This window comes from Apodemus sylvaticus, chromosome 13 (genome assembly GCF_947179515.1).
Source record: "Apodemus sylvaticus chromosome 13, mApoSyl1.1, whole genome shotgun sequence".
In the NCBI taxonomy this organism is placed as follows: domain Eukaryota; kingdom Metazoa; phylum Chordata; class Mammalia; order Rodentia; family Muridae; genus Apodemus; species Apodemus sylvaticus.
Genome location: NC_067484.1, coordinates 68,596,964 through 68,612,545, shown reverse-complemented (window position 1 = coordinate 68,612,545; position 15,582 = coordinate 68,596,964). Strand labels below are relative to the sequence as shown.

The 15,582-nt window shown below is 38.9% G+C and overlaps 2 protein-coding genes across 9 annotated transcripts in view; both read left to right on the top strand.

Moving 5' to 3' along the window:
* Positions 1 to 15,582, top strand: part of LOC127663795 (protocadherin beta-8) — a 119,971-nt gene that overhangs the window by 59,667 nt on the left and 44,722 nt on the right. The window lies entirely within an intron of this gene.
* On the top strand, positions 4,964 to 9,337 carry LOC127663804 (protocadherin beta-6-like). The gene has a single exon (XM_052155546.1). The coding sequence runs from the start codon at positions 5,160 to 5,162 to the stop codon at positions 7,551 to 7,553; it is 2,394 nt and encodes a 797-aa protein (XP_052011506.1). The 5' UTR covers positions 4,964 to 5,159; the 3' UTR covers positions 7,554 to 9,337.

The window sequence follows — 15,582 nt, the reverse complement described above, 5'->3', positions numbered from 1 at the left end:
TTTCCTTTGCTTTCCCCACAGCTTCTCGTCACCTTTCAAAAGACCCAGGGGATTTCTGGAAATTTCAGCAGTCTATTTAATCCTGGGTATTAGTTCTCAGAAATTTTCACTTCATGTTGTTTTATAGATATGGAAAGCAAGACAGTTTCTTCAATGATATTTTATTGATTCCTAATTTGTTATTTGGTGCGACTTTAAAGTATTCTCAGTCAATTCAATTTTTCAATTGTGCTGACTATTGCATAATACAAAAGTATTTGCTCTTAAACAATTTGAATTATGGTGAATTTAACGGAATGATTAATTGCTTATATTCAGTGACCTAATTAAATGTATTATGTGCTTTCTAAGTAGGTATGCTTGTGTGGATATAACTGCATGAAAGCCTTGTTGAACTTTTTGCAGAATATAAGCAATCAGAGAGTTTGGTTTATAATCTAATGTCAGCACTTATGTTTTTCTTTTTAGTCACTGACTGCACAACCCAATGGGTTTCCTTATGAATTTGTCACATATGCACACACGTTGATACTGTTTATCTTTTATTTGCTTTTTATATCTCACGAGTCAATTCTCTAGAATTTAAATATTTACATCATTCCCTGAAATAATGTTTTCCCCTAAGGATATGATGAAATATAAAAGGAAAATGGCTGACTATTTATTATCCCTGATATGTAAGTTTTGGTTATTTGACTTCAAAGTTGAAGTGAGAAAGATGTAAAAGTGAGAAAAACTGAGGACTAACAAAACATCAGTAAGACTTAAATACGACAGACAACTGTAATTACTTGCCTACTTTGTGACAAATACCTATTCTGGTGTGGTGTCCAGCATTCAGAATGCCCATGTGAAGTAAAAACAAAGAAGCAAGCTGTTATAGGCCAACAGTAAGGCATTTGCCTCATAGTAAATCTCTAGGTTCAATCTCCCCAGAATTATGAAGAAATATTCCCTCTCCTTCATGATCAAAAATCACAAAATATATTTTAAAATATAAAGTTAAAGATTATGCATGCATTTTGTAGAATTCCCTTCCAACTTAGATGGAGTATCTGACAGCAGAAAGCAACCAAAAAATTGACTAAATATCATATGATATCTCTCTCTTCAAAGCAACAGGAAGCTGATTATATAAGAACTGAGACCTACAGATAGTTATCTCAAAGAATAATCAGCAGGTACATGACATAGACAGTAATTCAGTAGCTCTGACAGAAGTGAGAACTCAAACCGAGAGCTAGGTTTCCTTACCACTTGTCAACTCAGCATACAGAAGAGAAGGCTAAAACTGTAACTTGAAAACTCTCTGAAGAAGGAATGAGATCCTGTACAAAGTAAACAGAGTAGTGGTTCAGACCTCTCTCAAAAGCAGCTACAGAGAACTCATGTTTGCAACTTGAAAGTTTTCACGCTTCGAAGAGAACCCTGACTCAGCTCAGCAACAGTTTAGAGTGATTGCACAGGATAGCGCTTTATCGAGCTAAGAGCAAAGGTGAGCTCCTCCCAGAGGAGGATAGTAGAATCATAATCATGTCAGATTTTACATAAATATCCAGCAATCAGTAGATGCACATCACAAACTGGATAATATAGAGAAAACATAACTCTCTAACCTAGATTATCTATATGCTAAAATCAACTAACAATGTCAATAAAATTAGAAGGGTTAATAGTTTTGAAACAACGAACAATTAAGCAAATAAATAAAAAGAGAGTTTCCTCAGAGAGTTGAAATTTAAGACTAAAAGTCAATTCCATAACAAATAATATATGTGTATAAAACTATATAAATGGTACAACATCATAGAAATGAACAAATTCAGCATTACCGGATGGGATGCATGGCTATGCAAGTTGTCTAAAATAAATATGGTGGAAAAGGTTTGAAGAGAAACCTCAAAGTTTAAAAAGCCATGGATCTCAGATCAGTATTCAATATCCACCGCTTTCAGATTATCACAACACAACTGCCTTTAACTCTATCTCTGAGAGATCTAACACCCTTTTTAAGGACTGTCACACCCTCAAGACATATTCACATACACACAACAACAAAAGGAGGTCAAGGGGGATATAAATTGTAAAGGAAGCGGTCAAAATATCACTATTTGCAGATGATGTGATAGTATACATAAGCGACTCTCAAAATTCCACCAGAGAACTCCTATAGCTGATAAACAACTTCAGCAAAGTGGTGGGATATAAAATTAACTCAAATAAATCAGTAGCCTTCCTTTATACAAATGATAAATAGGATGAGACAGAAATTAGATAAACAACACCCATCACAATAGCCACAAATAGTATAAAATACTTTGTTGTAGCTCTAACCAAGTGAAAGATCTGTATAACAAGAACTTCAAATCCCTGAAGAAAGAAATCAAAGAAGACTTCAGAAGATGGACATGGATTGATAGGATTAACATAGTGAAAATGGCCATCTTTCCAAAAGCAATCTACAGATTCAATGTAATACCCATCAAAATCCTAACAGGATTCATCACAGACATGGAAAGAGCAATTCTCAACTTCATATGAAAAAATAAAAATCCCAGGATAGCAAAAACAATTCTCAACAATAAAAGAACTTCTGGGAGAATTACCATCCCTGAGCTCAAGCTGTACTACAGAGAAAGAGTAATAAAGACTGCATGGTATTGGTACAGAGACAAACAGATGGATCAATGGAATAGAATCAAAGACCCAGAAATAAATACATACATCTATGGACTCTTGATCTTTGACATAGAAGCCAAAACATACAGTGGAAAAAGAAAGCACTTCAATAGATGGTGCTGGTCTAACTGGCAGTCTGTGTGTAGAAGAATGAAAATAGATTATATTTATCACCTTGCACAAAACTCAACCCCAAGTTTTGGATCTGGAGGTTCTAAGACCTCAAGATAAAACCAGATACATTTAATCCAATAGAAGTGAAAGTGGGAAAACGCCTTGAACTCATTGTCACAAAATAAATACAAACAAATATTTTAAAAACATATAAAGAAGAGGCTGGGAAGAGAGCTCACTGGTTAAGATCACTTCCTACTTTTCCAGAGGTCCCAGGTTCAGGTCCCAACAAAAATATCTGCAACTCTCGTTCCAGGGAATTTTATAGTTTTCTGGCTGTGTGGGGACCCACAAAAGGAATTATTCAACAACAAAAAAGGAGCTACCCACCTACAGAAAGCCATTGAGACTCCAGGGCACATTTGTAAGTCATAGAAGCTAAGTTGAAAAAACCCAATCTTGTAAAATTCTGGTTATGACATTCTTGGAAAATATACAACTATGGGGGCATAAAAATTATCAGTGAATTCCAAAGATTATAATGAGAAGGGAAAGAGAAAGTCAGATGTACAGGATAGGGTTGGGAGAGACGGTAAAACTACAATATTCTAAACATATGTGCATGTAGGATTAAACTGATTCATAGGCATAGGACCAAGAGGGAATCTGAATTTAAAATGTGGACTCAGTGGTAATCAAGTAGCCTCATCAATTGTAACAAATACACTAGTGTGACACAGGTGCCTATAATGAAGAAGGTTGCATATGGTGTGGAGAGAGTATGCTAGAATTATCTGCATTTCCCAGTCATTTTCTGATTTTAAAACTATTCATTAAAAGTAGACTTAAAAAGAAGACTTTATTTTCAAAAACTCTGTGGTGCATCTGGAGCAATGAAGACAACATGTAGTACATGATTTTCAGAGAACACTGGACACTGTATTAAACCTTTCAGAGAACACTGGAATACTGTATCAAACCTTTCAGAGAACACTGGAACACTGTATCAAACCTGTGACCACAGGCTAGGACAGGGAGAGCCCCTCAGGAGGGGTACACCAACTTTGTAACTTGATGCATTGAAATTTGGAAACCAAAAACTCCAACTTAATTCATTCAAAACATATTTTAAGTTTAATATGTCTGTGCCTGAAAAGGAAACTTTCAAAATAGACACATACTTTTAATGACCCTGACTTATGGAAACTTAAAAATACTAAACAAAATTGAAAAGTATTACCAAACCAAACTAAACACAATTAAGATGTTTTAATGATCAAAGCACAATGTCATCAAAATTCAAGGCACAGAGTGGGATATATTTGAGCACATATATCTGAAAAGAACAAGCAAACCAACAGAAGCCCTATATAATATACATAATATATATTATGTATATAATATATATGTGACATGAACAAGCATCTAGAAGACAATAACCTAATAGCCAGTAAACATGAAAATGTACAAAATTTCACGAATGACAGACAAATGTTAATGAAATTTTCTCTATTAAGTCACAATACAGTCATCAATGCTCTATAAGATTACAACACCATGTGCTAACGGAGATGTGGAGCAGCCTGAACTCTCATACTTCGATGGTCATAGTACAACTACACATGAAAAATGTCTATTCTTTGAAGAGCTAGAGTAACCAAACTGTAGCAGGCCAAAGTTCTCTTGGAATTTGGCCTATTCTATATTTATCAAAGCAGAGTTAAATGATGTTTAGAATTTCAATGAGTGACACAATTATCACTTTTTTCTTTCTGAATGTATGGATATCTCAAAGCAAATATTAAAAAGTGTAAAAATAATTTTCTTTATATTGATTGTGTTTACCTTCTTGAACAAAATAAAATTATAAACCTAGGAAAGAAAGTTGGTTCAGCTCCTCAGGACTCTTACTGTGGAAAATAAGAATGGCATCTTACTTGTTTTAAAATTTATTCTTACACTCACAACTTAATTTAGCCAAATCATATTAGAACTTTCCATTGATGAAAACTGAGCTTACAATTCAGGCTGGGTGGGTAAACTAAAAGGATACTGAAACACAGCAAGTTTCAAACTTGAAATCAAACGACAAAATAATGTGCAAAAGCAAATAAGGACGCTTGGTGGCGCTGCAGGCTAAAGAGTGTCAGGAAGGAGCTCTGCAGACGCCCTGGAAGCCGGCTCATTAAGCTGAGAAGCAGAACTGTGGCAGCCCTGTGAAGGAGAAGGTAATAAATTGGGATTTCTAGAAGAATCTCGGAAGAAGGCATCTTCCTAATCGGATTTACTCCAATATCTTCGCGGATACTCAGGAGTGGCCTGTAACCAACCTGAAGAAGCAGCACCCTCTGGACTGAATCTGAACAATGGAGACAGCGCTAGCAAAAATACCACAGCAAAGGCAAGTCGTTTTTCTTACTATATTGTTGTTATTGTGGAAGTCTGGTTCTGAGGCAATTAGATATTCCATGCCAGAAGAAATGGAGAGTGGCTATTTGGTGGCAAACCTGGCAAAAGATCTGGGGTTTGAGGTGGGGAAACTGGCCACTAGAGCAGCTCAAATCCATTACAAAGGAAACAAAGAGCTCTTGCAGCTGGATGCAGAGACTGGGAATTTGTTCTTGAAGGAAAAATTGGACCGTGAGGCACTGTGTGGGGAGACAGAACCCTGTGTGCTGCACTTCCAGATCATACTGGAAAACCCTGTGCAGTTCTTACAAACAGACCTGCAGCTCACAGATATAAACGACCACTCTCCAGAGTTCTCTGACACAGAAATGCTTCTAAAAATCCCTGAGAGCGCCCAGCCAGGGGCTGTGTTTCCTCTGAAGGCAGCTCAGGACCCTGACATAGGGAGCAACGCTGTTCAGAACTACACAGTCAGTCCCAACCTCCATTTCCACGTCGTTACTCACAGTCGCTCAGACGGCAGGAAATACCCAGAGCTGGTGCTGGACAGAGCCCTGGACAGGGAGGAGCAGCCTGAGCTCACTTTAATCCTCACTGCTCTGGATGGGGGAGCTCCGCCCAAGTCTGGGACCACCACGGTTCACATTGAAGTTGTGGACATCAATGACAATGCCCCCCAGTTTATTCAGTCACTCTATGAGGTGCAAGTTCCTGAGAACAGTCTCCTCAATGCCTTAGTCGTCACAGTCTCTGCCAGGGATTTAGATGCTGGGATATATGGCAATGTAGTCTACTCTCTGTTTCAAGGCGATGGAGTATCTCAACCATTTGTAATAGATAAAATCAAAGGAGAAATCCGTCTGAGCAAAGAGCTGGATTTCGAGGTAAGTCGCCATTATAACATAGAAATCGCAGCCACCGATGGAGGAGACCTTTCAGGAAAATGCACTGTGGCTGTACAGGTGTTGGATGTGAATGACAATCACCCAGAATTAATGATCAGGAAGCTCACAGTCCCTGTCCCAGAAAATTCAGCAGAGACTGTAGTTGCTGTTTTCAGTGTTTCCGATTCTGATTCCGGGGACAATGGAAGGATGGTGTGTTCTATTCAGAACGATATCCCATTTCTCCTGAAACCCACATTTGAGAATTATTACACTTTAGTGACCGAGGGGCCACTTGATAGAGAGAGCAGAGCTGAGTACAACATCACCATCACAGTCTCAGACCTGGGCACACCCAGGCTCACAACCCAACACACCATAACAGTACAGGTGTCTGACATCAACGACAATGCCCCCGCCTTCACCCAAACCTCCTACACCCTGTTCGTCCGCGAGAACAACAGCCCCGCCCTGCACATAGGCACCATCAGTGCCACAGACTCAGACTCAGGCTCCAATGCCCACATCACCTACTCGCTGCTGCCGCCCCAAGATCCGAAACTGGCCCTCGCCTCCCTAATCTCCATTAACCCAGACAACGGGCAGCTGTTTGTGCTCAGGGCACTGGACTATGAGTCCCTGCAGGCCTTTGAGTTCCGCGTGGGTGCCAAGGACCGAGGCTCTCCCACACTCAGCAGCCAGGCTCTGGTGCACGTGGAGGTTCTTGATGACAATGACAATGCGCCATTCGTGCTCTATCCAATGCAGAATGCTTCTACACCTTCCACAGAGCTGCTGCCCAGGGAGGCGGAGTCTGGCTACCTGGTCACCAAGGTGGTGGCTGTGGACCACGACTCTGGCCAGAACGCCTGGCTGTCCTTCCAGCTGCTCAAGGCCACGGAACCTGGGCTGTTCAGCGTGTGGGCGCACAATGGCGAGGTGCGCACCACCAGGCTGCTGAGCGAGCGCGATGTGCCCAAGCACAGGCTGGTGCTGCTGGTCAAGGACAATGGCGACCCTCCGCGCTCTGCCAGTGTCACACTGCAGGTGCTAGTGGTGAATGGTTTTTCTCAGCCGTACCTGCCTCTGCCTGAGGTGGCGCACGACCCCATTCATGCGGATGAAGATGTGCTCACGCTGTATCTTGTCATTGCCTTGGCATCTGTGTCTTCGCTCTTTCTCTTGTCTGTCCTTATGTTTGTGGGGATGAGGCTATGCAGGAGGGCCAGAGCAGCTTCTCTGGGTGTGTGCTCTGTCCCTGAGGGCCACTTTCCTGGCCACCTGATGGATGTCAGCGGTATGGGGACTCTGTCCCAGAGCTACCAGTATGATGTGTGTCTATCAGGAGACTCTAGGACGGGTGAGTTCAAATTCCTCAAACCCATGATTCCCAATGTAATGGTTCAGGATGCTGGGAGAGAGGTGGAGGAAAGTCCCCCCTGCAGGGATAGCATTGTATTCAGTTAACTGTTGTATTTGTTTCAGTGAATTTGTTTTTGGCAAATCGATTGCAATCTGGTTCTCCTAGGAAAGGGAATCATTTTATAAGTATTGACACTGTAATCAGAGCATATGCATGCCCTCCATTACTAAAACTGTTTTTCTTTCATTCTTGGTAACCATATAAGTACCTTATCAGGCATAATGAATATTAAAAGTTTGCAAAACAATTTCTGTATATTACATCGTATGTTTTACTTTAACTCAAGTATTACACAACAAAATGTATTTTACTTTATCTGGTTGTGGATTTTTTGTTTGGCTGGTTGGGTGGTTGGGTGGTGTTTTGTGTTGTGTTGTGTTGTTTTGTTTTGTTTTAAAACAGGGTCTCACTATGTAGTGCTGGATATCTTAGAACTCACTGTAAGACCAGGCTGGCCTCAAACTGATACACATCCATTTGTTTTAGTCTCCCAAGTTCCAATACTTTACTTTTTGACACATAATTTCAAGTTTCTATGGCTAAGGTGTTTGCATCTTTTCCCTTTATGTTATGCTATTGTGTATTAAATATATGAACTCTTATATGCTAACCATACATTCTATTAGTGAGCTTCACTTACAGCTGAAATACCTTTTACTCTGAGTATCTAAGAGCATATTTGTCTTCTGAACTATAAGCAAACACTGTTTTAAGACATTTGAGCTGTGAACTTTTTATTCTTATAAGAACCATAAATGCTAGAGGTTATCTGCACATGTAGTTTTTCATCTCTGTCACTAAAGTGTCAAGTCTCTAAGAGTATAATCAGTGGTAGACCACGCCTGTTTGTCAGGTCTTAGAAACAATTATAAGTAACAAAAAGATACACACAAACCGACAAATAACCAAATCCTATTAAATAATTGCTTGACACAATCTTGTTTTAAAAACTAGTCTGAATAACCTAAGCAACCACTGAAGTTCCTCAAAAGAATCAAGACTTTAATGGTCTCATTTTGTTGAGCAATCACTTTTTGTTCATCCTTGTATTTCAGAAATAGAAGTGTAAACGTAGCCTTTGTGGGTTTTGTTAATCTCAGTCTTCAACTTGAGATCTAGAACCTCTGGGAACACCTATGAAGCATCACCTTGCTTAGGTGAACTGAGGCGGGGAGACCAGCCAAGGAAGACCCTTGTGGGTAGCACCATTCCCTGCGCTGGGATCCTGGACTATGTGAAGTGTTCTTACGAGCACTGATGTTCATTGCTTTCTTCTTCCTGCTGGAGATGAAGTGTTACCAGTTGCTCAAGCTCCTGCATTTCATCTCTCTTATCATGACATAATTTTGAACTGAGAGCCAATACAGACCTTTCTGAAATTTGTTTTTGTTGTGATATCTTATCCTTGAAATAGGGAAAGTAACTGAGTCAGACTGCATGCTTGCATGGCACTGGATAACATTCGCAGAATCTGTACATTCTAAGCAGGCTACTCACTGTGGCCCTGTCTCTGGTTTATATAAATACACATGTTTCCTTTGGTTTGCCTGCAGCTTCTCTTCACCTTTCAAAAGACACAATGATTTTCTGGAAATTTCAGTTCTCTATTTGATTCTGGTTGTTAGTTCTCAAAACTTTCACTTTATATTGTTTTGTAGATATAGAAATCAAAACAGTTTGTTGCAATATTTTGTTGTCTCCTGCAAGGTTTTGTGGGTACAACTGCAGAAAAAACCTTTGTTGAAGTTTTTGCAGAATAAGAACAATTGAAGAGCTTGGCTTATAATCTACCATCTACATTTATATGTGTTGCTTTTTACTTGGTATGTATTTATTGGACAAAGAAATGGTTTTCCTAATGAATCTTTTACTCATGTACATAAACATTGATTGTTTAATCTTTATTTCTTTTTAAATCCCAAGTGTCATTCCTTTGGAGTTTACGTATTTGCAAACTTTCCTGAATTAATGTTTTCCCTCTAAAGATATAATGAAATAAAAAAGAAAATTTCTGATGATTTATTTTCTTAGAAATGTAATTTCTAAATATAGCAAAAAGACTTAAATATTATAGACTTTAACTCTAATAACTTACCCATTTTGTTCCAAGATGCCTATTCTGGTGTGGTTTCCAGTACTCAGAAAGCTCACCTGCCGTAGCTGTTGTAGCCCAACAGACATGCATTTGCCTCATAGGTAAAAGTCTCTAGGTTCAATCTCCCTAGCATTAGAGAGAAATATTCCCTCTCTTCCTTCATGATCAAAACTCACAAAATATATTTTAAAATATAAAATTAAAGATTATGCATGTGTTGGTAGAATTACCTTCTAACTTAGATGGATTATCTGACAGCAGAAAACCATAAAAATTGACTAAATATCGTATGATATTTCTTCAAAGCAACAGGAAGTCGATTATTTGAGATCAGATTCCAACAGCTTGCTCAAAGAATAATAAATAGGTGCATGATATAGACAGTAATTCAGTTGCTCTGACAGAAAAGAGGACTCAAGTTCAGGGCCAGTTTTCCTTGTCACTTGTCAACTCAGCACCCAGGAGAGAAGACTAAAACTGTAACCTGAAAACTCTCTAAAGGGAGAATGAGATCCCATACAAAGTACACAGAGTAGAGGTTGGGACCTCTCTCCAAAAAAAAAAAAAAATGCAGAGAACTCATGTTTGCAACTTGAAAGTTGTCATGGTCAGACACTTGGAAGAGAGAACCCTGATTCAGCTCAGCAACTGTTTGGATTAGAGTGAATCTACTGAGCTAAGAGCAAAGGGTGAGCCCTCCCAGAGGAGGACAATAAAATTATGATCATCTCAGATTTTATATAAATATCCAATAATCAGTAGATGCACATCACAAACTGGATAATAGAAAGAAAACCAAGAAGAGAAAGCATAACTCTCTGACCTAAAATATCTATATGCTTAAATCAACTAACAATGTCAATAAATAAGAAGGGTTAATAATTTTGAAACAAGGAATAATTAAGCAAATAAATAAAAAGATAATTTCATAAGAGAATTGAAACGTAATACTAAAAGTCAATTCCTTAGCAAAGAATGTCTGTATAAAGCTATATAAATGATAAAACTTCACAGAAGTAAATAAGTAATTAGTGGATGGAATGCATACTGATATGAGATACCTAAAATAAATTCAGAAAAAAGTAAAGCCTTGAAGAGATAACACAAAATTTAAGAGCAAGTGGATCAGAGATCATAGTTCAGCACCCACTGTCTGTCAGGTTATAACAACTGCCTTTACCTCTACCTCTAAGGAAACCAACACCCTCTTTAAGAACCTCAAGACACACACATATATATATACTGAAATACACACAACCCAAAATAAATAAAAACAAATCTTTTTTAAAATGTAAAAAGGTGAGGCTGGAAGGATTACTCAGTAGTTCAGAGCATTTGCTACCTTTCCAGAGGACTCAGGTTTGGGTTTCAAAAAATGCCTTTATAAGTCTAGTTCCAGGGGACTCTAGTTAGAGTCCTCTGGCTCTGTGGGCACACACAAAGGGTATTGTTAGTCAACAAAAAGAAATGGGATATCAACTTACAGGAAGCCATTGAGAAACTTAAAATGCAAGCCACATGAGCTAAGTTGAAAAAAATACTGTAAAATTCTGACTATGGAGGCAGAAAAACTGACAATGATTTCCAAAGATTCTAATGAGAAAGGAGAGAGAAAGATAGATTTGGAGGATGGAAAGTGTCTTAGTTATGGTTTTTATTGCTACAAGAAAACACCATGACCAAACAGCAAGTTGGGGAGGAAAGAATTTATTCCAGTTCCTGTTCATCAACAAAGGAAGTGTGGACAGGTAATCAAACAGGATAGGATCCTTAAGATAGAAGCAGATGCAGAAGTCACAGAGAGTTCCTGATTATTGGCTTGTTTTGGTGATTAACAACATTGTGAAGTGTAAGATGAATAAACCCTTTCCTCCCCAAGATGCCTTTTTATGATGTTTCATCACAGCAATAGAAACCTTAACTAAAACAAGTTGGTACCAGGAGTGAGGTATTTCTGAGACAATCTTGACCATTTTGGGGGGAGGATTGTAGAAGAGCTTTGTAACTTTGGGCTAGAGGAGACTTAGAGGGTTAAGAGCTCTGTGAGATGTTCTTAGGAGCTTAACAAGAATTTTGAGAGCAGTGCAAAAGATACAGGCTAGGCTTGTGACATTTCAGAGGAAAGAATAAAGATGCAATTAGGGTCCTTTGCTATTTTAAGATTCTTTGGTTCTGGTTAGCTGGGATTGAAGAATCAGCTATGATTAACAAGATACCAGAACTACTAAAGCAAAACCTTTGTGTTTCTGGAACAATTGATGCTAGTTGGCTGGAGCTAAGAAATCAGTGGTGATTAAAAAGAGAACAACATCACTGAGGTGAAATCTTCTGGGAAGTGTTTTCTGAGAACACAAAGAAGTTGTGTTCCAGAGATAACCAAGGTTGTACCACATGCTCGCAGCCAGGCTTGATAATATGTAAGAATCACCCAGGTGGTACTGCTCTGAAGCCATGAAGGGGTCTTCGAGAGGAGCTGAGGCTTGGTACTGTGAGAAACCAGGAAAATCAGTGGCAGTTGAAATGCTAGAACTGAAGGGATCATGCAAATAAGGTGAGGCTTGGCACCATGAAGGGAGCCTACGAAAGGTTATCGGTGAAAGTGCAGCCCAGTTGCAGTGGAAAACCACAGCTTATTAGAGATGCCAGTGCCATGGAATGACCACCAAGAACAGCAGCAGCAGCAGTAGAATGGAGTCAACTGAAGCCTAGAAGATAAGCTACATGTGCTACAGAGGGAAGAGCTGAAGAAGTGATCCAAGCCCTTTGGAGGAGCCCAGAAGATCATGTGTTTGTATGTCAGGTTGACAAAGGGGTCAGTTTGTCAAACTGACTATGTTTGTATATCATATGGCACAAGTTAGAGTCATCAGGGAGGAAGGAGCCTCAGCTGAGAAAATGCCTCCATGAGATTCAGCTTTAAGGCATGTCCTCAATTAGTGATCTATGAGAGAGGGTGCAGGCCATTGTGGGTGGTACCATCATTGGACAGGTGGTTCTAGGTTCTAGAAGAAAGCAGGCTGAGCAAGCTATGAGCATCAAGCCAGTAAGCAGCACCCCTCCATGGCCTGTGCATCAGTTCCTGCCTCCAGATTCCAGCCCGGCATGAGTTCCTGTCCTGACTTCCACCAGTGATGAACAATGGATCTGGAAGTGTAAGCTGAATAAATCTTTCCTTCTCTACCTTGCTCTTTGCTCATGGTGCTTTGGTGCAGCAGTAAAAACCCTAACTAAAGACAGGGAGAGACAATGAAACATTCTAAAAATATGTGTATGTAGAATTAAATTTATCCATGCCCATAGACAGCAAAAGGGAACCTTAATTTAAAATATGGGCATAGTAATAAACATGTAGGCTCGTAAATTGTATGAAACAGACCAGTGTGACAGAGCATACCTATAATGCACATACTTTAGAGTGTATGTTAGAAATATATGCATTTCCCAGTTATTTGGGGATTGTAAAATTACTCATTAAAACTAGACACTTTTGGAGCTGATCCTGTGTCACAGCACTCCATACCCAAATACCATCAGGAGAGAGCTGGTCTCCCATGAGTGACAATACACCTGTAAGCAAAGGTAAGACCACCACTTCTGCTCAAATTCCTGGCTCAAGAGGGACCTTCCCAGAGATATCAGCACACAGGAACCAAGGAGCAGTCAAGGACAAGATCCTTCTGGTTTCCATCTGCACCCTGGAGCTGACCCTGTGCCAGAGCTCTCCATACCCAAATTCCTCCTGGAGAGAACTGGTGTCCCAGGAGTACTGACAAACAGGCTTAAAGGAGGGACAAACTACAGTCAGAGACAGCAAGGCCAGCTAACATCAGAGATAACCAGATGGTGAGAGACAAGGCAAGAACATAAGCAATGGAAACCAAGGCTACTTGGCATCATCAGAACCCAGTTTCTCACCACAGCAAGCCCTGGATACCCCAACACACCAGAAAATCAAGACTCTGATCTAAAATCACATCTTTTGATGATGATAGAGAACTATAAGAAGGACATATATAACTCCCTTAAAGAAATTCAGGAGAACATAGGTAAACAGCTAGAAGCCCTTGAAGAAGAAACACAAAAAGCCCTTAAAGCATTACAGAAAAACACAAGGAAACAGGTGAAGTAACTGAACAAAACAATCCAGGATCTAAAAAGGGAAATAGAAGCAATAAAGATGTCACAAAGGGAGACAACTCTGGAGATAGAAAACATAGGAAAGAGATCAGGAGTCATAGATGCAAGCAACACCAACGGAATACAAGAGATAGAAGAGAGAATTCAGGTGCAGAAGATACCATAGAAAACACTGACACAACAGTCAAAGAAAATACAAAATGCACAAAGCCCCTAACTCAAAATATCTAGGAAATTCAGGACACAATGAGAAGACCAAACCTAAGGATAATATGTATATAAGAGAGTGAAGATTCCCAACTTAAAGGGCCAGGAAATATCTTCAACAAAATTAAAGAAGAAAACTTCCCTAACCTAAGGAAAGAGATGACCATAAACATACAAGAATTCTACAGAACTTCAAATAGATTGGACCAGAAAAGAAATTTCTCCCATCACATAACAGTGAAAATATCAGATACACACAACAAAGAAAGATATTAAAAGAAGTAAGGGAAAAATGTCAAGTAACATATAAAGTCAGACCTATCAGAATTGCACCAGATTTCTCACCAGAGACTATGAAAGCTAGAAGATCCTGGGCAGATGTTATACAGAACCTAAAAGAAAACAAATTCCAACCCAGGTTACTATACCCAGCAACACTCTCAATTACCATAGATGGAGAAACCAAGATATTCCATGACAAAAACAAATTTACACAATATCTTTACACAAATCCAGCCCTACAAAGGATAATAGAAAAACCAACACAAGGAGGGAAACTACACCCTAGAAAAATCAAGAAAGTAATCTTCTTGCAACACGTCCAAAAGAAGATAGTCACTCAAACATAAAAATAACATCAAAATAACAGGAAGCAACAATCACTATTCCTTAATATCTCTTAGCACCAATGGATTCAATTCCCCAATAAAAAGATAAAGAATAATAGATTGGATACATAAACAGGATCCAGCATTTGGCTGCATTCAGGAAATGCATCTCAGTGTCAAGGACAGACACTACCTCAGAGTAAAGGGCTGGAAAACAATTTTTCAAGCAAATAGTCCCAAGAAACAAGCTGGAGTAGCCATTCTAATATCTAATAAAATCAACTTTCAACCAAAAGTTATCAAAAAGAATAAGGAAAGACACTTCATACACATCACAAGAAAAATCTACCCAGAAAAACTCTCAATTCTGAACATCTATGCTCCAAATCCAAGGGCACCCACATTCATAAAAGAAACTTTACTAAAGCTCAAAGCACACATTGCACCTCACACAATAATAGTGGAAGACTTCAACACCTCACTCTCAGTAATGGACATATCATGAAAACACAACCTAAACAGTCACATTGAAACTACCAGAAGTTATGAACCAAACGTATTTAACGGATATCTATAGAACATTTCGTCCTAAAACAAAAGAATATACCTTCTTCTCAGCACCTCATGGTACCATCTCCAAAATTGACCATATATTGGTCACAAAACAGGCCTCAACAGATACAAGACTATTGAAATAATCCCATGCATTCTATCAGATCATCATGGACTAAGGCTGGTCTTCAATAGCAACAAAAACAGCAGAATGCCCACATACACATGGAAGCTGAACAATGTCCCACTCAATGATAACTTGGTCAACAAAAGTACTAAACAAAATTTAAAGGCATTACCAAATCAAACTAAATACAATTAAGATATTTTATTGATTAAAGTACAATATCAAAAAATTCAAGACATACAGTGGGAAATATTTGAACATATAGATTTGAAAAATAAACTATACTCAAAATATACAAGATACTTATTCAAAGCAGCAAGCAAAGAGAAGACACACACACTCACATA

Coding starts and splice junctions, on each gene's coding strand:
- LOC127663804 (XM_052155546.1), top strand. CDS start 5,160: ATGGAGACAGCGCTAGCAAAAATACCACAGCAAAGGCAAGTCGTTTTT.